At 41.4% G+C, this 26,439-nt stretch overlaps 1 protein-coding gene across 2 annotated transcripts in view; it reads right to left on the bottom strand.

Annotated features, from left to right (window-relative positions):
• The window catches only part of LOC105009332 (leucine-rich repeat LGI family member 2), a 73,729-nt gene that overhangs the window by 18,026 nt on the left and 29,264 nt on the right, over positions 1-26,439 (bottom strand). Inside the window, exons 5-6 of one of the 2 annotated variants that reach the window (XM_013132653.4) lie at positions 5,933-6,004; positions 2,315-2,484 (exon numbers count right to left, since the gene is read on the bottom strand). In XM_013132653.4, coding sequence (XP_012988107.2) covers positions 2,315-2,484; positions 5,933-6,004 — 242 coding nt within the window. The remainder of the gene's footprint in view (positions 1-2,314; positions 2,485-5,932; positions 6,005-26,439) is intronic. The other variant, XM_013132654.4, reaches the window with a different exon arrangement.

The raw sequence follows: 26,439 nt of genomic DNA on the forward strand, positions 1-26,439 counted from the left end.
TAGCAATTATGCTGCACACAATTGGAATAAACTACCAGAAGATCTTAGACATGCCCCAAAATTATCCATTTTTTATCCAGGTAAAAAACACTTCTGTTTTCACACGCCTATGACGGAGCACTTAAACTGCACTATTTAGCCTTACAGCTTTTATAGCCTTCTATGTTTTTATCCCATTTTTTTAATGTTTTCATTTGAGTATTTGTTTTAATTGCTATTGTATTTTTCTATTTTGTCTTTGTCTTTGTAAAGCATATTGAATTGCTTTTATGTACACTCACCTAAAGGATTATTAGGAACACCATACTAATACTGTGTTTGACCCCCTTTCGCCTTCAGAACTGCCTTAATTCTACGTGGCATTGATTCAACAAGGTGCTGAAAGCATTCTTTAGAAATGTTGGCCCATATTGATAGGATAGCATCTTGCAGTTGATGGAGATTTGTGGGATGCACATCCAGGGCACAAAGCTCCCGTTTCGACCACATCCCAAAGATGCTCTATTGGGTTGAGATCTGGTGACTGTGGGGGCCATTTCAGTACAGTGAACTCATTGTCATGTTCAAGAAACCAATTTGAAATTATTCCAGCTTTGTGACATGGTGCATTATCCTGCTGGAAGTAGCCATCAGAGGATGGGTACATGGTGGTCATAAAGGGATGGACATGGTCAGAAACAATGCTCAGGTAGGCCGTGGCATTTAAACGATGCCCAATTGGCACTAAGGGGCCTAAAGTGTGCCAAGAAAACATCCCCCACACCATTACACCACCACCACCAGCCTGCACAGTGGTAACAAGGCATGATGGATCCATGTTCTCATTCTGTTTACGCCAAATTCTGACTCTACCATCTGAATGTCTCAACAGAAATCGAGACTCATCAGACCAGGCAACATTCTTCCAGTCTTCAACTCTCCAATTTTGGTGAGCTTGTGCAAATTGTAGCCTATTTTTCCTATTTGTAGTGGAGATGAGTGGTACCCGGTGGGGTCTTCTACTGTTGTAGCCCATCCGCCTCAAGGTTATGCGTGTTGTGGCTTCACAAATGCTTTGCTGCATACCTCGGTTGTAACGAGTGGTTATTTCAGTCAAAGTTGCTCTTCTATCAGCTTGAATCAGTCGGCCCATTCTCCTCTGACCTCTAGCATCAACAAGGCATTTTCGCCCACAGGACTGCCGCATACTGGATGTTTTTCCCTTTTCACACCATTCTTTGTAAACCCTAGAAATGGTTGTGCGTGAAAATCCCAGTAACTGAGCAGATTGTGAAATACTCAGACCGACCCGTCTGGCACCAACAACCATGCCACGCTCAAAATTGCTTAAATCACCTTTCTTTCCCATTCTGACATTCAGTTTGGAGTTCAGGAGATTGTCTTGACCAGGACCACACCCCTAAATGCATTGAAGCAACTGCCATGTGATTGGTTGATTAGATAATTGCATTAATTAGAAATTTAACAGGTGTTCCTAATAATCCTTTAGGTGAGTGTATGTGCTATACAAATAAACTTGCTTGCTTGTATTAAAATAACATGACATTTATCAGAAATACAGTGCAGTCATTGGTAATGTTGATAATGACTATTGTAGCTGCAAACGGCTGATTTTAAGGGAATATCTACACAAGTGGAAAGAGGCCTATTATCAACAACCATCAGTCCTGTGTTCCGATGGCATGATGTTTGCTAATCCAAGTTTATCATTTTAAAAGGCTAATTGATCGTTAGAAAACCCTTTTGCTATTATGTTAGCACAGCTGAAAACTGTGCTGTGCTGAATGAAGAAGCAATAAAAATATTATTTGGAGTAAAAATATTTGTATTTGTCAGATGCACCTAATAACATAGTGTCACTCTGAACAGTGAAATTCTTGTTTAAACAGGGAGTACAGGACGGGACTGAGTACGCAGCCCAGAGGGGCTCCGATGCTCAGAGTCAGTACAGAGGTGAGGTTGCCCATTCTCACCACCTGGGCTCTTCTCATCAGCAAGTCCAGGATCCAGTTGCAAACGGAGGTGTTAAGACCCAGGGTCCTGAGCTTGGGAATGAGCAGTTGTGTGTTATTATGTTAGGGTAAGATTTGATTGACAAAAGCTGATCTGATATCAGTGTGGCTTTTCTTTCCATAATTTCTGTATCGACAAGTTCTCACAACAAACTTGCTGAATTATTCTTAGCGTGTTTTTTGGGGGAAACACAGGTAACATCTTATACAATTACAGGAGCAATGCATTGTTACAATATTCATAAGCCAATGTTTGACTAGTTTTTTAAACTGTTACCTGGGCAATTAATCAGCCCTCTTACCAGTGGAAGTGCATTCATTGTGAAGGCTGGCCATGTTGTTTAGCTGCTTGTCCGTCATGTCCTTGGGTCCAGCACAAATGACATCTGAAACCGTGGCATTGGTGTTTTTCAGCCACAACATCAGCCACTTGGCACGGCAATCGCACTCAAAGGCATTTCCTCGCAGGTCCCTTTGCAAGGACAGACAAGCAGATATCAGTCACAGCATGGAGACATCATAGTCCAGCAGCTTATTGCATTTCTGCCTATGAATCCTATCAGTAACCATCAGCACAGAAGCTTGCAATTATAAAATTCAGTTATAAATCTCAATAATTACACAAATGTTGAAAACTTTGGGGTCACTTAGAAATTTTATTTTTTGTCCATTAAAATAACATAACATTGATAAGAAATACAGTGTGGACATTGTTAATGTTGTAAATTATTATTCTAGCTGGAAATTGTTGTATTTTCTACTTATCAGCAACCATCAGTCCTGTGTTCCAGTGGCATGTTGTGTTTGCTAATTCAAGTTAATCCTTTTAAAAGGCTAATAGATTTTTTGAAAACCCTTGTGCAATTATGTTAGCACAGCTGAAAATTGTTGTGCTGATTAAAGTAGTATTACTATCATTCTTTTGACTATTTTAGTATCTGGAGCATCAGTGTAAGAATACAACACGGACCCAGATGGTGGAGCGGTTCTCTACGCAGAGCGTAGGTTTAATTCAAAATCCAAAAGGCAGTAATCTGGCAGGCAATTGTGGATACACAGCAGAGCAGAAAGGCCTAGATACAAAATCAGGCTAGCTCAAAACAGGGTCGACAATAAAAGACAGGAAGACTGGTCGGTACACAGGAAAAGGTAATAATCAAAGAGAACTCTAGAGAAAGGCATAGTTTGTCATACGAATACAAAACAATACCTTCACAAAGAAAAAGGAGCATCAAACTGAACTAGGGAACAACTAATAAAAACCAAGTGAGTGAACAGGTGATTTATATTCAGGTGATTGGGAACCAGGGAGTGAGCTGTGTTCATGGAGACCGGGAAGTCTGCTGTGTTCTGGAGGCAGAGCATGTGGATTGACAGGTGAACTGGGAGTCGGTCTCACAGTCAGCAATTATGGGATTGATTACAGGCTCAAAATGTCAAGAAACAAAGAACGTTCTTCGGAAAGTCTATTTTTGTTCGGAGAAATTAAGGCTATTCCATGTGAGACATTTTCAAGAAACTGAAGATCTCGTACAACGCGGTGTAGTACTCCCTTCACAGAACAGTGCAACTTGGCTCTAACCAGAATGAAAAGAGGAATGGGAGGCCCCAGTGCACAACTGAGCAAGAGGACTAATACATTAGTGTCTAGTTTGAGAAACAGACGCCTCACAGGTCCTCAACTGGCAGTTTCTTTAAATAGAATCCACAAAACACTAGTCTCAACGTCAACAGTGAAGAGGAAACTCCAGAATGCTGGCTTTCTAGGCAAAGAAAAAGCCATCTCTCAGACTGGCCAATAAAATGAAAATATTAAGATGAGAAAAAGAACTGAAACTAGACACAAGATTGGAAAAAAATTGCCATGGACAGCCTAATCTACTTTTGAGGTGTTCGGATCAAAAAAGAACATTTGTGAGACCCAGACCAAAATAGCATAGTCAAGCATGGTGGAGGCGATGTGATGTTAGAGTGCTTTGGTGGTGGTAAAGTGGGGATTTGTACAGGGTAATAGGGATCTTGAAGAAAGAAAGGCTTTTACTCAATTTTGCAATGCTAAGCCATACCCTGTGGACTACGCTTGATTGGAGCCAATTACCTCCTACAACAGGACAATGACACAAAGCACAGCTCCAAACTACAACCCTGTTTCCAAAACAATTGGGACGCTGCCTAAAATGTAAATAGAAACAGAATGCAGTGATGTGATTTAAACCCTATTTTCAATATAAGACAATATATCCAATGTTGAAACTGAGAAGTTTTATTGTTTTTTGAAAAGTATATGCCCACTATGAATTTGATCCTAGCAACACATTTCAAAAAAGTTGTGATAGAGGTAACAAAAGACTGGAAAGGTTGTGTGATGCTAAAAAACTAAACCTGGTGGAATATCACACTAAACTAATTAGTGTGAAAGAAGTACAGCCCTTCAAAACTATGCGGGACTGTGGAAAATAAGTCCAGACTCAAATCACATGTGTTCCTGCCTTGCACCTCTGTTCCAACTTCCTTGTGCTCACTGACAGCACCTATTTTAAAGGGGCAAGCAGACAAATGCATGTTAAAACTCCACCATGCAAAGAAGAAACCAGATATAAACAAGATCCAGAACCGCTACCACCTTCACTGGGCCCAAGCTCATTTAAGTTGGAATTTTGTGGAACATTTTGATTCACCATGTGGTCTGATGAATCACTATTTAAAATTATTTTTGGGAATCATGGCCTTGTCCTTCAGACTAAAGAGGAGAGGGACCATCCGGCTTCTTATCAGCGCACAGTTCAAAAGCCGGCATCTGTGATGTTGTGGGGGTGCTTTAGTGCACATGGCATGTGTGACTTGCACATCTGTTAAGGCCCCATTAACGTTGAACAATATATATTTTTGGAGCAACATATACAGCCATCCAGATTATGTCTTTTTCAGGGAAGGCCTTGCTTATTTCAGCTAGACAATGCCAAACCACATTTTGCACGTATTTCAATAGCTCCATAGTAAAATAGTCCAGATGCTAAACTGGCCTGCCTGCAGTCCAGACCTGTCAACCATTGAAAACATTTGGCGCATTATGAAATGAAAACTACGATTAGGAGACCCCGAAATTTTGAGCAGCTGAAATCCTATATTGAGCAAGAATAGGAAAACATTTCACTTTCAAAATTGGTGTCCTCAGTTTTTCACTTACAGCAATTGGTGTCCTCAGTTTCCAAATACAGAGTATTGTTAAAAGAAGGGGTGATGAAACATAGTGGTAAACATGCGCCATCCCAACTTTTTTTAAATGTGTTGCTCAAATTCAAAATGGCCATGTATTTTTCCAAAAACAATAACATTTCTCATTTTCAGCATTTGATATGTTGACTCTGTACAATTTTCAATTAAATGTAGTGATACATTATTTGCACATCACTGCATTCTGTTTTTATTTGCATTTTACGCAGCGTCCCATCTTTTTGGAAGTGGGGTTGTATGCAAGAAGTATTTATGGAAAGGGTCAGCTGGTATTCTGTCTAAAATGGAGTGGCCAGCACAGTCACCAGATCTCAACCCTATTGTGCTGTTGTGGGAGCAGTTTGACCATCAAGCCACAATTATTATTTCAGTTAAAAGTCATTATTTCTAACCTTGTCAATAACTACATTTCCTATTCATGTTGCTATATTTCCTATTCAAACTCATTTCATGTGTGATTTAATGGAACACAATGACAAGGTCTAAGTGACCCCAAACAGTTGAAGTGTAGTGTATGTTTTTTAATATAATGAAAATGGTCATTGTATTCTTTTGAGACCTCCAGAGACAAAGGCTTTCTTGGTTTGTGCTCTGCATTATAGAGGCATCAGAGGCATCAGTCACATTTTACTTGATTCCCTAGGAAATAGTGAAACTTAACACAACAAATTGAAGAGATAACTCACAGCTCTATCAATGAGTCCAGGTCAATGAAGGAATCCCTTGGTAATGCTTTTAATTTATTGTTTGCCAAAGACCTGTGGGAATAATACAATGTTAAATTATTTCAGCAGATATCTTATTCCATCATCCATAATCAAAATCCAAAAAGCAATGTCTATGGACAAGATATTCCTGAAAAGAAGTATATAAAAAAAAAAGTTTGCAAATAAATACTGTTTGATTATACTTTTTGGGGTTAGGGTTATCTGTATTCTTCCTTTAGAGTTCTACAGAGCAAAACGGGCTGTTAAAAACAATTATGTTTTGTTCATCTTGATTTTAAGATGGTACAATTTTTTTGCAGATGCTCTTATCTGGATTATACAGAGGGACTTGTAGTAAGTAACAACAAACCTAAAGTAATTAAAGTAAAACTATTGAGAAAAAAAAATAACATTCTTAACATAAATATTTTTCTCAAATATGTCCCACAATTATTGGCACCTCTTCATTTCAGAATTTGGCAACTTCCCTTTGCCAAGATAACAGTTCTAATTCTTCTACTATAATACGTTATGAGGTTGAAGACCACATGGCAGTGGTTTGGAGACCATTCCTCCATGCAGAATTTCACCAGATTCTTCAGATTCTGAGGTCCAAGCTTGTGGACTGGGACTGGCCATTCCAAACATTCATTCTGTGGTCTGTGAACAATTATTGTGTTGATCTTGAAGTGTGCCTTGTCCAGCTGGAAGATCCAACAACAGCCCAGTTTAAGCTTCCTGGCAGAGGCAGACAGGTTTTTATTTAATACCTGCTGGTAATTGGAGTTCATGGTACCAGGTATCCTTAAAGTTGCTGTATCCAGGACCTTTGGAAGAAAACCATCCCCACAACATCAAAGATCCACCACCATACTTCATTGTAGAGATGAGGTACTTTTCTGCATGGCTATCTATCTGCATTTACCAAACACACCTCGTGTTTGTTTCCAAAAAGCTTTATTTTAGTGTCATCTGAACATAGTCCCATAGTCCCATAGTCCCAACGTGGTCCCATTGAAAGTTACATTGCGTTTGCCAAACTGAAGGCACTTGATTTTGTTGTTTGATGACTTTCTGTTTTTGAAATATCTGACCTGAAGACAACTAACATCTGAAATTCTCCAGCTGTGATTCTTGGAGTTTCTTTTGCCATTCGAAAAATCCTCCTTACTGTGTACAGAGTCAACATAGACACATGTCCTCTTCCAGGCCAATTGTAACATCTCCAGTTGCTTTAAACTTCTTAGTTATTGCCCTGATAGTGGATTTCCTAATTTGGGTATCTCAACCAAATTTTTGCCGTACAACATTACTGTATTTTCTCCAGTCTTTCTCATAGTGATGTATAATGTGGCCTGTATTTCACCTCATATTAATACCCCAGTGAAACTGGAAGTCATTTCTTACCACTGAAGTGTTCCTAATCACTCACATGAACTTATAATGTAAAATATGAATGGGAATATACATCAGTTACATTTTATTCCTTTAATCCTTTCTATGGTTGCCAATAATGGTGGCACATGTTCTGAAATAAAATATTTAATTTATTTCACCTTTATTTTTTTCAATGATTTTACTTCAATTGATGGTTTGATTTCTGCTAATATTTTTAATGAAAGACCAAGAGGATAAACAGCAAAAAATAATAATTCACAGCCTGTTTTGCTCATATTCGCCAGGTATACCAATATAAGTGGAGGGCACTGTATTTCCAAACTTAAGCATTTTCTTGCCAGTCACATATACCTTACAGCACTGCAATTACCTGGTGTAATAAAACACATGCAACGGGGGATGATGAGTGCGTTGTTTTCACCGCATGCACTTTCAGTTCCACAAGGTTATTTGGCAAAACAACAGAGCATGTCAGCTTTTGTGGAGGATCTTGGCCTACTCAAAATTAGCTACTGTTGTTAGGAAATTTAAAACTCCTTCCATCATAATGTGATGCACATTTATGGGGTTAGATTTGTCTCAACTGGTCTAAAAGGCTGTTGTGTGAAGGTCTAAGTTGGGTTGCAGTGAAGCAACAGAGGCGTGTGTGTCTGGAATGCACTGATTGGGAAATTATTAGGTCTGCCACTAATGGTCTGGATGAGTACACTGACACTGTGTCATCATTCATCTGCTTCTGTGAGGACAGCTGCATACCTACAAGGACCAGGGTGAGTTACAACAATGACAAACACTGGTTCACAGTCAAATTTGGCTGTGTTTGGAAAAGGAGTGGGCATTCAGGAGCGGGGACAGAGTGTTGTGGATATTCTGAAACCTGATGCATTCTTACTGTTTAAAGGACTGAGTCCAATTGTTTGGATGTGAGAATGAAAGATGCCGAGAGGGATCTGGTATTTGTCCTAGGGGGACATCCTTGACCAGCATCCTTGACCAACACAGGTGGATTAGAGGGGTACTCGTAAATCTGTATAACCCTTTAGTGTCTCTGTTGATTAACCAGACATTGTGTCTCCTCAGGAGTTGAGAAGGATAAGGTGGGGGGACAGCCCGCCCTTTGGGTAAAACCTATGTGACACAAGACAGATGTTTAACAACTTACCACACCCCTTTTCTATGTGATATATACTGTTGAATGAGCTATATTGAGGTAGAGACTCCTCAGATGATTATATTTGTAAGCGTTTGTCTCTCATATTTGCAAATATTAATAAAACTGTTAGAATGTGCCTAGAGAATTTTGTCTCTGTTTCTTACTCCTTTAAGAGTGTCGATCGATGGAATTACCATCACAATTTGGGAGCTCGTCCTCGGTTCCTTACCCTGGTGTCTCTAATCATATACTAGCTGGTTATCCGTGCACGGCCGGAGACTAGGTCTCTGGAGCCCGATCCCCCCCGCGTAAGGGGTGAGCGTGAGGGCGCCCGGCTTATATGATTTTTGAGATTCATCAGTACAGGTACCCGGGCTTAAATTTCAAACTCTGGAGGTACGTGCACATTACAGTCAGCGCTTAAAAGGAAACTGTTAACAGTACGGTGGGTGGACCACTGTGTAAAACACTGCTGTGAGGTATATCTTGCGTAAGGGCTGACGAGCTTATCAACGCATGCTGGGCACGTTGATCGAGGTACCAGGGTGAAAGGGAGTGGCTTGGTAGCCCCATTTGGGTTTGCCCTGAATCCGGCATTTTCGCCTCACTTTGGTTTGATGGGTATGTGCGGCAGTACGTCTTTACCAGTCTCTCGTCTTTACGATGGAACGGCTAAGATTATGTCTGCTGTTTATGGTGCATGGAGATATGAACAAATGTTTCTTTGAGTGTTATTAGGTTTTCCGGTGGCTGGCGTTTTCATTCAGTGACGGATGCGCGGCCTGCCGGGCTGATTGGAGGTACAGGCGACGTAGCCAACCCCGCTGGTGGCCGAGATGGCCCTGATTTGGACCTTTTTGTTGTGCACGTGATAATGCTGTGGGCCGTCTGGAGGCCGTTTTTTGCTCCGCTTTGGAAGTGTTGAGCGTGTGTACACGGGTCAAGAAAATGTGCAAAAGTGGGGTGTCTGCCTCTTTGACCTCACCGTGAGTGATCCCACGGGAACACGCTGGAACGCTGTACCGCCTGAGGGAGGGGTACGGACGGTCAGACAGGAGACGGACCAGAGGGAGCATCGACCGGTGAGATCATTCCTTAGTACAGCTTTCATTTGCTTTAGTAAACTATGTGGTTGCTTTTTGTATGTCGGATTTGACGGTTTTGTGGAAGTTGATGTATGGTGACAAGAGTTCTTTTTGGAGTATTGCAGTCATGGCGGCTGTAGTTAGTATACTGTCGTTTTGTTCCATGTCATGACTACCATTCCCATGCAGCTAACTTATTGCGGGGTGATTCGTGCAGGATTTTAAGCAGCTCTCTGTTGGTGGAATTGGTTTCTGTGCAAATGTCTGTGCGAAGTGCGAGTAGGTTGTCTCGTTTGTTTCGACAGTAGGGGTTATCGTGCCCCTATGTCTCCCCGTGGAACCTGTATTATAGGTAGGGGAGAATCGGTCCTATGGGCTAGCGGTGAGCAGGCCTCGGGTTGATTTCCAACCACGTAGGTAAGGCACTGATGGCTTAGGGGCTATATCTGTTGCACGTCTCTGCCTACCGTCCCACCACCTAGTGCACCTGGACAATACCCACTCTCTTATGAGGAATGACGGTCTACAGGGAGGGGAGGGGACAGCGGGGGAAAGGCAGACCCTATGCTGTCCCTGAATGTCGAAGGACTTCCCCTTTCTGGTTGACACAGGTGCCACTTTTTCCACCATCACCGCCCCTCCCGTCACAGGACTACTATCCTCCAAGACAGTGGAAGTTGTGTGGTGTGAAGGAGTGGGACAGACTTTGCCAGTGACATTTCCTCTTAAAACGATACTGGGTAAACAGGCCCTCAGCCATCCGTATGTGGTGTCGGCAAACACACCAGTGAACTTATTGGGGAGAGACTTGTTGATAAAACTGGGGGCTAATATCTTATGTTCTCCAGATGGACTAACTGTCACGTTACCAGACGGGACATCGGCGGTGTGCGGACCTGAAACCACACGCAAAGGGCAGTACCTGGTACAACCGGTGAAGGATGAAATAGCGGAGATATACTGGGGACTATTGATACCGGAAAAGCCGGACAAACAGGGTACTTTGTCCCAGTACTTCAAGTGGAGGCCGTGGATCTCCCTCCTCAAGCCGTACTTTCCTCCGCCAGACCCCCCACATGTAACCCTATTTTATGATCGGCAGGGTGACGAGGTGTATAGAGAGGGGTTTGGGGATGTAGTGTGTGGGGACACGTGGCAGGTCGGGTCTAAATTCATATATGTAGGCCCTGAAGGGGTAGCGGCAGAGGAGCAGGATCAGTGATACAGTTGACAGAGGAGCAGGATCAGTGGTACAAGATGGCGGAGGAGTCCGTCCCGCATGTGTCACTGGCCCTGCATCCTAAACACCAAGCAAAAGACCTGGGGCCCATGGTTAAAAGGGCGGTCAAATGCACTGATTGGACACTCACTCAGGCGCCAAACATATGGTACTCACCCAGCTGTAAGACGTATCGGTTAGAGGCACCAGGGACGGATTGGGTATATTTAGAGCGAAGGGAGATAACTCAGGATCATGGGAGGGAAAAGATGGATCACCCTGTAGCCACGGGCAGACTTAATGAGTAACCGGACTCACTGTGGTTGTGATGGAAATTCCAATGTATCGACACTCAGAGTAAGGGACACAGAGACAATGTTCTCTTTGTACATTATAACCGTTTTATTAATTATTATGCACAGAGACTATTATGAGAGACACGTCAACCGCTTACACACACATAATCGTCTGAGGTGTCTCTAACTCCATACATGAACAATCCGTATTTATTACATAGAAAAGGGGTGTGGTAAGATGCTGCCATCGGTCTTGTCACAAGAGTTTACCCAAAGGGCGGGCTGTCCCCCCACCCTATCCTTCTCAACTCCTGAGGAGACACAATGTCTGGATAGTCAACAGAGACACTAAAGGGTTATACAGATTTACGAGTCGCCCTCTAATCCACCCGTGCCGGTCAAGGATGTCTCCTATTCAAACATCAGACCCCTCTCGGTATCTTTAACTAGTAACTCATTCATACATGTATATGACGACAAAGAATACATCCTTCTTCTAGGCAGGAGGACATGGCCCAAATACCTAATACTCCTCTGAAATTATACAGACATGTGTGTCACAATCAAAGTACAGATTTACATACCAGTCAATAGAAAAGACAGACATTTCTCAAATGCACCTTAGTTCAAAATTTCCATAACATGGTCCAAGGGCCCCACGGACGTGGGGCTCACCGATTGCCCACCGGTCACCTTTAAAATCGGACCGGGAGAGCCCATATGGCTGCCCCAATACCCACACAAACCAGAGGCAGAGGAAGGGTTGGATGTGACATTGAATGGTTTGTGGCCCACAGGGATGTTGGAGGAGTCGGGTTCCGCGTGGAACACGCCTATCCTCCCGGTAGAAAAGAAAGGGACAGGGAAATACCGTATGGCCCATGATCTCAGAGCTATTAACAACATTTTACTCACACCCACTATACCGGTACCTAACCCGTTTGTAGCACTCACTAATTTGACCCCTGATCAAAAATGGTTCACCTGCATTGACCTGGCTAATGCTTTTTTCTGTCTCCCACTAGCAGAGGAACTTCGTGATATTTTTTCTTTCACACATAGGGGTCGACAATGGCTATACACGAGACTACCACAGGGGTTCACGCTTTCCCCTGGTATATTCAACCAGGTACTGAGAAAAGCGCTGCAGGGATGCTGCCTGCTGACAGGGGTAACTTTGGTCCAGTACGTAGACGACCTGCTTCTGGCGGCCCCGACGGTGGCCGCTTGCATCCAAGCTACAATGACGGTCCTCACCAGACTGGCAGAGAAAGGGTTCAAGGTATCAAAAGAAAAGCTACAGCTGGTAAGGACGCAGGTCTCCTTTTTGGGCAGAGTAATCTCGCAGATGGGAGCGGGGCTTTCCCCAGCTCACCGCACAACCATCCTCCACCATCCTAAACCCACTACTGTACAGGAAATGCTATCATTCCTGGGGCTCACGGGGTACAGCCGCAATTACATACCGAACTATTCAGGGCTCACAGAGCCACTTAGAGTGCTAGTTAAAGAGCAGGGAATGCGTAAACTTAAAGCCACACTCAATTGGACTTGCCCGGCCGACCAGGCCTTCATTTTGCTGAAACAACAACTAGCCACCGCAGCTGATCTGGCCATACCCAACTACACAAAACCCTTTTTTCTAGATGTTTCTGAAACAGGACAAGTCATGAACGGGGTCCTGTTTCAGAAAAAAGGGGGAGATAGGAACATCCTTATGTACATAAGCGTAGGATTTGACAAAACCGAAAAAAGGCACCCCACCTGCACACAGCATGCAGCGGGGGTAGCGAGACTCATTCAAAAATGCGCACACATAGTGATGGGGCATCAACTTCAGATACTCACAACACACAGTGTAGTGGTGTATGTAAATTCACAGATGTTCACCATGACTTCTGTCAGGCAACAACCCCTAAGCAAAATTCTCGGGGCTTCAAATTAGATTTTCATACATGAAGGGATAAATATGGCAGACTGAATGGGGACGGGGCTACCACATGAGTGCGCGCAAGAGGTAGTGAGGGAGAATAAGACACGAACCGATCTGGAGGCAGAACCCCTCCCAGGGGCAGAGGACTTCTTCACTGATGGGTGCTGTTTCAGACACGAACAAGATGGGCTGAGGGCGACATTTGCGGTAGTGAAACTAACACCAGAGGGTTTAGTCACACTTTGTATTCAGAGGACCCTTGGGGATATCAGTGCATGTTAGCTCTTACACATAGCGCTTCCCCTGTGAACTGCACCACCCTGGCAAGCGTGTTTCCTCCGATAGCTAACGACACCAGGGTGGGGCCGTTCACTCCCCATAAAGGGGGAGGGGGATATACCTGTTTCCACTTCACCAGTCAGAAACCCGTGGTGAACGTTGGAGAAATCCCCTCGCAGTGGTATAATGTTACGATCCAGAGCAGATCTATTATCGTACCCTGGGCCCGGTCTGGCCTGTATTACTATTGTGGGGGCACCCGACTCTTGGTAAGAATCCCAAAAGGCACCCAGGGGGTATGTGCGAAGGTACGGTTAGCAGCACCCTTAGTGCTGATAGGTGACCGAGTTAAATCACTCCAGGCAAAAAGGAGCGACCCTCTTACCCAGGGCCGGCGTAGACATGTAATAGGCCGTCGCTCAAGGGATACATTCGACCTCATTGTGGACTCCCCAACCTAGATAGATGTGATAGGGGTCCCTAGAGGGGTCCCCAAAGAATTCAAACTCGCAGACCAAGTCGCGGCAGGATTTGAAAATATTCCTATTCTGTCCGCTTTGTTCCCCGTCACTCCAAACAAGAATGTAGACCGCATTAACTGTACATTATAATGTCTTACGTCTCTCTAATTTGACCCGTGATGCGGTTGAGGGCCTGCCAGAACAGTTGGGCCCCACCTCGTTGATGGTGGTGCAAAATCGCATAGCCCTCGATATGTTATTGGCAGAGAAGGGTGGGGTTTGTGCGATGTTTGGGGACATGTGTTGTACTTTCATTCCTAACAATACAGCTCCGGACGGGTCGGTTGCTAAGGCGCTGCAGGGCCTTAGAACTCTCTCGCGAACTATGCACGAGCATTCTGGGATAGATAATCCGCTGGAGGAATTGCTGACCTCGATGTTCGGCCAGTGGAAAGGTTTGATAATGTCTGTTCTTTTATCGCTTGCTACATTTGGTGCTATAATGGTTACTTGTGGGTGTTGTTGTAACCCATGCATAAGAGGGCTTGCCATGAGAGTGATCTCTACAGCCATTGAGAAGGCTCCAGGACCGCCACCAGGGATGCTGATGCCTCTACTGGAGCAGCATGACCCAGGAGAACTGGAGCTTGGCGAATAGGGGTGATCTCTCTGGGGAGAGATCAAAAGGGGGAATTGTAGATATATTGATTGTATAAGTTAGTGAACTGTTGTAAGCTGTGTGTTACTAAGTGTTTGTAACATAAGCTGAAACTGAAGGTGCAAGTAGGAGAACAGGAAACCCTGTTCAAGCGGTTACCGGTGAGAGAAAGATTTAGTATGTCTGTCTTTTGAGAAACAGGACACAGGTTAGAGACACAAACACATAGTCTGACAGACAAGACAGAAACCACAAGGGGGCAATAGGATACTTGCAGTTATCCTTATAAGGTATAGAATTGGTAGTGGACCAATGACACACTTGCTTTGTTAACTTGACGCCTCTATCTTTTGGGCGTAGTTGAAGTATAAAATGCTGTTTTGACTGTTGATCCTTAGACATTGTGCGGTGACAAAAGCTTTTGTAATAAACGGAATATGCGGTACGATAATTGACCTGACTCCTGGTGTTTTATTCTCCTTTCCAACAAATCAACTTGGGGAAGTGTTGACTTCAACAATTTGCAGCCAATATAGTCATAGCCTGCAAAAGAGGGTAAAGTGACTACAGGCCTGATGCTCGTTACTGGCGTTTTAAATTCTAGTCTGGTAAACTGACACATGGGGTTGATTGACGTGTCTGCATTTAGAGTTCTAGCCTGGGGTATCATGGGGTTCACTCACTGATTGTTCCTTGATTTTAGTGACTTCATGCATCTGTTTTCTGTTGATTTGCCTTTATTTTGAGAGTTTTTCCCCCTACTGTTGCTGTTGATAAGATAAGCAATTTTTTTTTTGCGAACAGCAACGATGTTAGCTGGGTAGATCTATGACTCTGAACTTTTAGTTAACGTAGGAGATCGGCTAGGTTGTAGGCATGACGTTCTTTACTCCAGGCAGTCTGGAGATCATGTCACACTTTTGTAGTATTCAGCCTGTCCTCACCCATGGTAATTTCCCCTACATTAGTATGATTAGTTTTGGGATGAAACATTAAGTGAAAGCTAAATACATTTTCCTCTCAATGGTTTTAATGTTTAACTTTATGATTTTGAAATGTACTTGTAGTAAGGGTGGAGACCTTAAGTCATCCAACATTGTTATTTTCTAGAACGAATTTGATGTCTTTGCATGACGTATCCATGAAAGTAGCGATTTTGGCAGCCTGCCACTATTTTGAATGACATGGACATACATCTAAAGTTGAGTAAATTCCCTAGACTTTAGGAGGTAAATTGAGTCATGATGTTTGTTTGGTCTCAACTTAGTTTGGCCATTGCCTGTGGAAATGCTCATTTTGATATGCTAATTTGGGAGTTGTTCAATATGCTTACTTCACACGAGCGACCGTGTGGTACAGTTGTTTTTTATTTCCTATATGGATGTTTTTTTATTTTATTTGTGGGTGTTTTTATCATTTTCATGTTTGTTTTGGTTGCATATTCAGTTTGCGACGTTTTACTGGATGAATGTTAGATTCCTCCCAACTATCGATTTTTTTTTCATGGCCGTCCTGTAATGATTCTGCTTTCACTTGGAGTCATTTTCCGTTGACTCTGTCGTGAAAGCAGGGGGGGATTGTATGAAATGATTATCTATGATGAAAAAGAGTTGAACTTAGAGCTCAAAGCGAATTAAATAGGTATTTAAAGAGTTACGTGAAGAATTTAGTTTTTTCTGTTTCCAAAAGTTATAGCAGAAGTTATAGCAGAAAATCTGTTAAAATCAACATTCCTTCACAGTGTTTGTCTAATTGGGTTTTTTGAGAAGTTTGTTTTATACAAAATCTAACATGGTTATGGTTGAGTAGAATACATCTTACCATTTTGAAATGGTTTAGCTAAGAAATAACTAATTTGATGGGAGTGTTACTGTTCAGTTTGTTTAATATTTGATTAGAAGTAATCATATTAATCTCATGCATTATGGAATAAGTGGGTAAAAACGTGCAGGGAGCACATTTTGTTATTCCTTACATGTTTACTAAATTTTGCCATGTTTTAATTGATACTGAGGAAGTAATTCTGCATCCGGTTATGTTTCTAGAAAACCAAGTTGAGAAGTCTTACATAGTCTAAATTGTATATAGAGGTACAGACCCCCTGGAGCACTCAACTCACTGACGCAAAAACCAGTGTGTTGGGTGGGGGGGCTGTTTGAGATCCTTTATGTGAAACAATGGTGAATTTGATTGTAGTTCCGATACAATACAATCAGATGTGAATTATATAACAACTGTGATCTGGTTAGATGGTTAACTGAGAATTGTCCATGAACTACTCTTTGAGAGTGATACTTCAATGTAAGCAAACTATCTTAACTGATGAGTAATTGAAACAGTAAAGGGAAATGAGAAATGGTGTTTTTCTGTTCTTTTTGTTGGTTGTTAAACCAACTACAGAAAAGAGTGGAATTGTTATTTTGCTACACTAACAGAACAGAAGCACCAAAGATGTCAATGTTTTAACGATACTGTTACTGATTACAACTGTTCTAATCTATTTAGACAAAGGAAGTAGAGAGATATTGGAAATATAGGGTTTGAGTGTTTGATAGTGTTTGGCTCTAATGCATCAGCGAGATGCAACAAGCTAATGTAATGAACATATTTGTGATGGTGTACTGTGCAGTTGCAACTATTCTTCTCAAGGATAATCCACACTTCAGGTACAGGACACTTGAAAGCGATTCGGCAATAGAGGACTTGTTGGAGCCGAGAGAGAGACTGAGTTTGACTTAAAGGACAACTGTGAGGTGGGCTGAGATAAGATGGATCTCATACACACACGCACACACACACAGACTGTCCTGTCCTACAGCTACGAGTGGAGTCTACTCTGGGGCGCCGCACATCTACAGGATGCTGGGTTCCTGTGAGCTGGACTGATTCGAGTCCTGACGATTCTGCAATGTGATGGAGAAGGCAACCTCCGGCCGAGAGGATGGAGGCAAAGGAAAGCTCCGGTTCTGGACAACGCTTACGGGGACGCGGAAAGATCTACTGCACGACATCATGCTCCGCTGATTGGGTCCATACCAGGTAACATCTCATCTGCTGTCCAGGTAGCTGAGAGAGGAGCCTGGGGTCGATGACACACGCTACAGGAGGGCTTCTGTGTTTAACGGTTAGGCACAGTGAATTGAAGTCACTGAGGGAAAAGTGAATTTTCTGGTACTAGTAACAAGTCACTTTCTACCTGGCCTTCAGCTATAGAGCCTTTAGCTAAAACTGGTCATCTTGGCGTTCACAAGGGAGAACACACAGATTCTCCTGACCTGGCTGATAAAGCAGCTAGTATGGAGACAACCAGAGCTGTGTCTGCATCTGAGCTATGAAGGACAACACCTTGGAATATACATCTGACTTTTACGTTCTGTTACACCGGCCTTCCAAGAAATGGTGTAGACATTTGTGATGACTTTGGAAGTACACCTAAATGGAATCATGGAGAGGACTTTTCAGAGAATTCGAGTAATTGGCATGAGGGGGCTTTGTAGCAGTGACTGATAGAAGAATGTATTCAGTGATAGGTGGTAACACACTCACGTGTTGATGCTACATATCCCATACTGTCAATATATGTGTCTCTTAAATTCATTTCCTTTGACCAATGATTTTAACATAAAAGGTTTTGCTGTACTATGTTATGATTCTGTATAATGAAAATGTGTGATCTTGGAGTTTATAAAAAGGTAATGATCTAGAATAATGTAAAGGAGGATCCAGACATTTCAGATCTGTTCCGTTCTCTAATCAGTAAGGGTAATGATATTGACTGGATCATGTTGTTAAAGAGTACTGGTTTGTTGCATTCTACATCCTAATGAGTGAACTGTTTAAGGATTGATACCAAGGTTTGACATGGTATCAAGAGGATGGATTGTTGTGGAAATTCTGAAACCTGATGCATTCCATCCATCTTCTTCCGCTTATCCGGGGCCGGGTCGCGGGGGCAGCAGTCTAAGCAGAGATGCCCAGACTTCCCTCTCCCCAGACACTTCCTCTAGCTCTTCCGGGGGGACACTGAGGCGTTCCAAGGCCAGCCGGGAGACATAGTCCCTCCAGCGTGTCCTACGTCTTCCCCGGGGTCTCCTCCCGGTGGGACGGGACCGGAACACCTTCCCAGGAAGGCGTTCCGGAGGCATCCGAAACAGATGCCCAAGCCACCTCAGCTGACCCCTCTCGATGTGGAGGAGCAGCGGCTCTACTCTGAGCTCCTCCCGGGTGACCGAGCTTCTCACCCTATCTCTAAGGGATCGCCCAGCCACCCTGCGGAGAAAGCTCATTTCGGCCGCCTGTATCCGGGATCTTGTCCTTTCGGTCATGACCCAAAGCTCATGACCATAGGTGAGAGTAGGAACGTAGATTGACTGGTAAATCGAGAGCTTCGCCTTGCGGCTCAGCTCTTTCTTCACCACGACAGACCGATACATCGACTGCATTACTGCAGAAGCTGCACCGATCCGTCTGTCAATCTCCCGTTCCATCCTTCCCTCACTCGTGAACAAGACCCCTAGATACTTAAACTCCTCCACCTGATGCATTCTTACTGTTTAAAGGACTGAGTCCCATTATTTGGATGTGAGAATGAATTAGTTACTAGTTAAAGATGCCGAGAAGGATCTGGTATTTGTCCTAGGGGCACATCCTTGACCAGCATCCTTGACCGGCACAGGTGGATTAGAGGGGTACTCGTAAATCTGTATCCCTTTAGTGTCTCTGTTGATTAACCAGACATTGTGTCTCCTCAGGAGTTGAGAAGGATAAGGTGGGGGGACAGCCCGCCCTTTGGGTAAAACCTATGTGACACAAGACAGATGGTTAACAACTTACCACACCCCTTTTCTATGTGATATATACTGTTGAATGAGCTATATTGAGGTAGAGACTCCTCGGATGACTATGTTTGTAAGCGTTTGACGCGTCTCTCATATTTTAGAATTTTGTCTCTGTTTGTTACTCCTTTAAGAGTGTCGATCGTTGGAATTACCATCACAAGAGACAGGTACAGAGAGGCTAAATACAGCTTTGGTGATGCAGCCAAGCACCGGTATGAAGAGAAACTAAAACAACAATTCTTGACCAGCAACTCTGCTTCTGTTTGGAGAGGCCTCCAACAGATGACCAACTACAAGCCTAAATCCCCCCTCTAAATTAATGACCTACAACCTGCCTATGACCTGAATGAGTTCTACTGCAGATTTTAAAGACAAAAGGGCAGTCCTGACAACATACCATCTCCCTGTGTCTCCAGCTATCAACACCAAAATACAGGACTTTAGCTAGACATGATTGGCTGAGATAATGAAGGGGCTGGAAATGCTGACTTACTGAGTTCTGATTGGTCTGCCAAGTCACCGACTTTTGTCATAACACCCATACTTGTTAAATATAATTGCAAGCCCTGGGTTTTCAAAAATGGACAACTTCGCATTGCTACAGCTGTAAATGACATCGTTGCCCTGAATTTAGCTGGTGTTATCAACAAATTTGTGAGATACAAATTTCTGGAGTACAATGACGCCATGACTAAGAAGATGAATCCGAAGACGATGAGGAAATCCCAGACTTTGATATTGTTCAAAACATTCATGCAAAATTTAGGCATTTCATTGCAGAGCCAAAGGTGGAAAGAAAACACTGGCTCAACTTTTCTAAAACCACTGTTCACGAATTACATATACAAGAAAAGGACAACCATGGCAGTTATGATAGCGACAATGAAAGATGCATAGGAATTATTGGAATTATTCAATGCCTTGAGTGTAAACGGTAGCAAAAAAATGCATTGTAAACAAGGTCAACATACTAAACGCAAACAATGGACATTGTACGTAATATTCAGTCTGTCACGAAACATTCCTACATGTACATGGGTAAATCACGTTAACGTTATCTAACTAGCCACAGATAATTCCTTTTCAAAAAGTTGTCAAAGTCATTTGTATTGCTAGTTACTGACGTTGCTGTTAACATTAGCTAGCTAGGTAACAACATAAACTTACCAGCCCTTTCCTCAGAACTAAGTAGAGCAGATTATCAACTTTTAAAGCAGCAAATCTTTCCCATAACTTTATCAAACAGTATTGTATTTTAAACACTTACAATTAAAAAATATTAAAAGCCAAACGATAGGACCCCGTACAGGATTTCTGTCACATACTGCTTTCGACTTACATTGAGTAGTTCACATAGCATTGGCTATTTAACAGTTATTGTTTTCTAAAGAAATGAACCAGCCATGGAGTGATTGTTTTGATTATAGGTACTGTATACCTAGACTAAAACTTCACTGGCTACAAGCTTCAGTAGCTACATTATAGTGAGCCTACAGTAAAATTCTTTATGGTTATATTGCGATGGACAAACTGCACCAACAACAAACACAGTCCTCTCGATTTACATAGTGTAGTTCACATAGCATAGTGGAAGATTGTTTTCATTACTGTATAGCTATTAGCTAGCCATCTACATTAATCTCTTTACTATTTAACATGTTGAATTTAGTACAGCGACCCTGTTATACGTGTTGTATCACGTATCACGTGCAACAAACCCACTGTTTAAATAGTGTAACGGTTAAAGTCACAGTCTCCCACAGAGAAAACCGCAGATCGAATCCAGCCAGGGGCAACAGCATTCATCCCTTCTTATTGCCGCCAGGCAGAACTAGGCTTGCCTGGTTCCATTTCTTGTTGATAATGTATTGCTTTTCTTCCTCTGAGTGGCAAACATACCTATGTTCCATTTTTATATTTTGTGAGTTAAGCTAGATCTTCCACAGTTCAAATATTTAGCATATGAGCTGAAAAGATACGACGTTACACCCAGTGTTACTATATATCACTGACATTATACTGCCCAATCACCCATGGTGTCTGCACATAAAAAAATTTATTATTGGTTCATCATAGCTTAAAAATGCATTATGCAATAAAAATATAGATGTTTATCACTTCAATGTCAACTAAATAGTATCTAGCAAAACATCATAATATCATTTATTCTGCATGCAATATTTTTCAAACGTAAGGTATTTTCAACTCTAAGATCAACCGTGAGATCTTGTGTGGCCCTCTGATTGGCTGTGCACCCATTGCACCCATTTAAGCTCCACCTCTGGTTAACAGATAGACAATCTGTGCATAAATGGGTAATCTGTATGAGCAGATTGAGAATCCGCATGTAAATTTACATTCCATTCCCACAAATAACAAAGACTGACAAATACATGAAAAACATTTGTGGATCTCAATTCTGTATGTATAAATAATGTTTAAATTCTAGTTTTGAATATATTTTTGAATATAGTTTTGAGACAAACTTTCCCCCAGTCAGAGGGAAATCTACTAGCATCACTCAGGTATTTTCGAATAGCAAATTAGGTTATTTCCTTCCTTTCAGAGTTTGAAAGCTCATTCCATTAATTTTCCTAAATGGGCGTATTGAATTTTTCCGTTGTCAGAATTCTAAACTCAAATGGAAAACTATTGATTGACTATTTACTTTTATTTTTTTACCATGTTTTCCATCTTAATCGGCCAACAGCCCAGGGTACTTAGCGTTGGTACCCAGGCGTTAATCACCCCTCACTGAAATCAAGACATCAATGGATGAATGTGTGATACTCCCAGATGAATGATAGAATCTTGGTTGAATTTGAATGAACTTACAAATGAGATTTCCACATCCTATCACCTCTCTTTGAATTTTCTCTGCTTATTTTACTGAAGATTAAGATTCTACAAATGTATTATGCTAAATAATTATTCACGAAATGAAATACCAACGATCACCAATTATCAATTCAGCAAATGTATTACACGTTACTGTTTTTCATCAATACAATCGACAAATGACTTTTCTATATTTTCATGTAGGCTACTGTAAATCTTGAAATGGTGTACATGTTGTTTGCATTCTTTTTCAGTTGTTTCATATACATGTCTACCCCAGAGGAACCTCATTGCTGTCATCCCTGTGTTTCAGTTGCAAATGCCACCTTTCACCTTCAATTTGTACATTGATATATCCCACTTATAACATACATTGTTCTTAATTGTTTCACTTGTACATTTTTGCACTCTTCTATTTGCACTTCTGGTTAGATGCTAACTGCATTTTGTCATACTGTACTTGTACATACTGTACTTGTATCTAATCTAATGAGTAGTAATGAAATGGCAATGAGATCAATGGATGAATGGGTGATAACCCCCAGATCAACCCAGACCAACATATGCATGTGACAGAAGTGTAATGATGAAGAATGATGAAGGTAGAAATTGTATACAGTTGTGATCATAAGTTTGCATACCATGGCAGAAATTATGATATTTTGTCATACATTTTGAAAATATGACCGATCATGCAAAAAAAAAAAAAAAGGCTTTATTTAGAGATAGTAATCATATAAAGCCATTTATTATCACATAGTTATTTGGCTCCTTTTTAAATGATAATGATAACAGAAATAACCCAAATGGCCCTGACCAAAAGTTTACATACTCTTGAATGTTTGGCCTTGTTACAGACACACAAGGTGACACACACAGGTGAAAATGGCAATTAAAGGTGAATTTCCCACACCTGTGGCTTTTTAACCTTTTCACGGGTGAGTTTCAAATATTCCTTACCGACCCCCCAGCGTGAGTTTTTTTGCATGTGACTTCAGTACTCTCCAGCATTTGAACTCACGCCAGCATTTGAACAGTCACCTTGCTAGGTAAGGAACACTACATGCATTGCATTGCAAGCTTCTCTTGTTGACTCGAATTCTAAGAGCTGCAAAAGTTGGTTGATTTATAACTGTAGCTAGCTAGAAAACGTCAGCTAACCGCTAGCAAACGTCAGCTGCCCGCTATCTAACAAATCGTGAACAGTTATTCAGTGCAGTGAAAATGAATAAACGTAACTTCTAGAAAGTTTTTGCAATGGTTTTCTGTATGACGTATGCATGTCCGGGGGATGAAATATGGTATGGAGGTGTGCGATTTGTAATTTATGGTGGCTTTGATGTTTAAAAATAGGGTTCCAGGGTTCTGGGGATTTGAAATTCCCAAGGCAATCAATGTTAACATATGTATGTAATAGATGGTTTGAAACCATCTGGTGTTGATCTTTCATGTTTTACAATGCACGTATTACATTGACTTGTGCCATTTTAACAAGTGTAGAATTTCGTGTGTAAAATATGAAGAGGTCGGGAATTACGATTTTGGAGAGTTTCTGCCCATTTATTATTTTAACATGAAATGGGTCTTAAGATCAGATCTGCCCATTGTAATGGTCAACAATAACAGAAAATGACCCAGACACAAACTGTAATACATTCAGGTTGATAAACATCCTGCGTTTTACACAAGGAAAGTTAGTTAACCACCACAGTGCTACTTAATACATACATCGTGTGGACGACATTAGTATTCTGGAGGGGTAATTAAACCTGGGTCAGGCAGACATTAGGGCTAGGTTGATTGTGTCATGGTTGGGTTAAAATAATGCAAAAAATAACTGATGACTTTGGTACATGGGTATGTATGATCATTGATGATTTGTTAAATCAGACTGGGTATTTTAAGTCAGCATTAACCTCTGAGTTGCATTATATGGCAAAAAGTTACAAATGCACCCAGAAGGTTGAGATTAAATTTGCATGAAAAACTATGATTCATTGACAGCATAAGATCTGTTATTTCTGGTAAACAAAACATTTGTAAATACGTCTTATCAAATTGTACAATGGGGATTAACGCCAGAATGTTGTCTACAAATTGGTAGAAATGTTTAACAGGCAATGATGTTCATGAACTGTAGTGTTTGTGAATTAGTAAATACCTGTGTGTGTGTATGCGTGTGGGGGTGCAAGACTTCCAGGTATTGCAGCATGAAATTAACTGCATGCTGTATTACAGAATTACGTCATAAAATATATATATATATTAATGTCAATATTGAGATAAACGTTTGCAAGTGTATGTAAGCGGATGAGTTTGTCCTTAATTGATAAAATGAAATGATGCTACCTGACCGGAAGTATCAAATGTATACAACTTAATGAACTAGTTAGTTTAGCTTCATCCGACCGTATCACAATTTTATTTAATGATATAGTTGGGACGATATGAGAATTTCATGCCACGATAATCCTGGCCAAAACTATCCTGATTTACGATTTTATCCCGATTAATAACAATCCCAATGACTCTGGTTTGTAGCTCAATTCATTACATAAATATTGTTTTTGTGCATTTAAAAAGCTATTACAATAAAATAATATCAAAGAAGGTTTTTAATAATTTACTAATACTATAATAACATGTAAATCTCTAAATGTATATGGTTGCCAGCTTCATTTAAAATACAGTGCAGAGGATGATTAATGGCATTTAGAATTGCCATTTGTAGTGCATTTGCTTTTATTGCACATGTATATGTCAATCAATCAAATTTATTCATAAGGCCCTTTTTACATCAGCAGTTGTCACTAAGTGCTTTTACAAAACACCCATATGATGTATGTTACAGATGTGTAATGTCAAATCTGTAGCATACATTGTAATTAATACAAGTAAATGTTCTGCCTTCTTCTATTCACACATCTTGTTAGATGCTAACTGCATTTCATTGTACTGTACTTGATCAATGACAATAAAGTTGATATTGAGGGTTGTTTGGTGAATCTCTGATCTCCTCGGTACATGCAACCATGAGAGCTGGGGAGTTACTCGAAGGTGTTATGCAGAGTAATGCAGAGCTTTTGGTTGATGAATCACTATAGCTAGTTGTGCAAATTGTCATCAACCGTGAAGGAGGACCACATTTTACTGCCAAGTCTGAAAAACAGGTGACTGATTGTCCACATACTGATTCAGAAAGAGCTTTAACTGGTACCTGGGTTTCAATTGAGCTGGTTAAGGCTGTTGAGAAAGGTTATCGCATTGTGAAAATGAGAACATTCCTGAAGCGCAAGCAGGAAGCTAGCGGCTTCCCGCCATCAGCGGTTGACGATGATGCTAAAGAACAGTATATTCGTGAATATCATGAAAAGGAGGGTGTGGAGATTGACAAGGAGAACATTGTTGTAAACAGTGAAATAGTCCAGTGAAATAAAGTTAGTCATTTCCCTTTCATCTTAGACACAGTTGTAATGGTACAGTGGCGTTACACAAAACAGACACCAATCAAACCACGTAACAGCAATATTTTTATTGCCACGTTCACAACCGCTTATGCTGGACTCGAGTTATATTCACTCTTGGAGAAGTTGGATAGACGTGTGCTCTACACAGACGCTGATTCCGTGAACTTTGTCACATGCCACAGGGATTCGGTGCCCCCTCTAGGCCCATTCTTGGTTGATTTGACCAATGACAACATTGCACAATTTGGCCTAAAGACATACAGTTACAAAATTGTTAAAGGTCTGACCTGTCTCAAAGTAAAAGGCATTACACTCAACAGCTTCAACTCAGGTATTATACATTTGGAGACGCTAACAAGACTGGTTGATAACTATGTACGAGACGAAGGTGGTGATGATGATCATGTCCTTGCTAATGCAGACACAATGGCTAGAGATAAAAGTGTTCACATTGAAACCAGAGTAGTGTCCAATGTTGATGTTGATAATGCTGGATAATGCTGGATAATGTTAATGTTGTTTTCTCCAAAGAAATTCAGAATAAAATCTGGGTTTATTCATGTTGGCAACCATTGTATGACAAAATGTTGAAGTTGAAAGAAGTTCATAAAAGGTTTACCAACATTCTTGTGTGATGACAATCTGTTACCGATTCAGAAAAAACAACCTTTTAATTATTGACGAGTTTATGAAAAGTGCATCAGAGAGTTTGGAGATTGAGAGAGTTTTCACACAATATTCACACCACCCTAACCTGAGTGCCATCTACCTTGTCCAAAACATGTTTGTTAAAGGCAAATCTAGTTGAACTATTAACTTGAACACAAATTATCTCATCTTGTTGAACCTCGTGACAATCAG

This window comes from Esox lucius, chromosome 24, assembly GCF_011004845.1.
Source record: "Esox lucius isolate fEsoLuc1 chromosome 24, fEsoLuc1.pri, whole genome shotgun sequence".
NCBI lineage: Eukaryota > Metazoa > Chordata > Actinopteri > Esociformes > Esocidae > Esox > Esox lucius.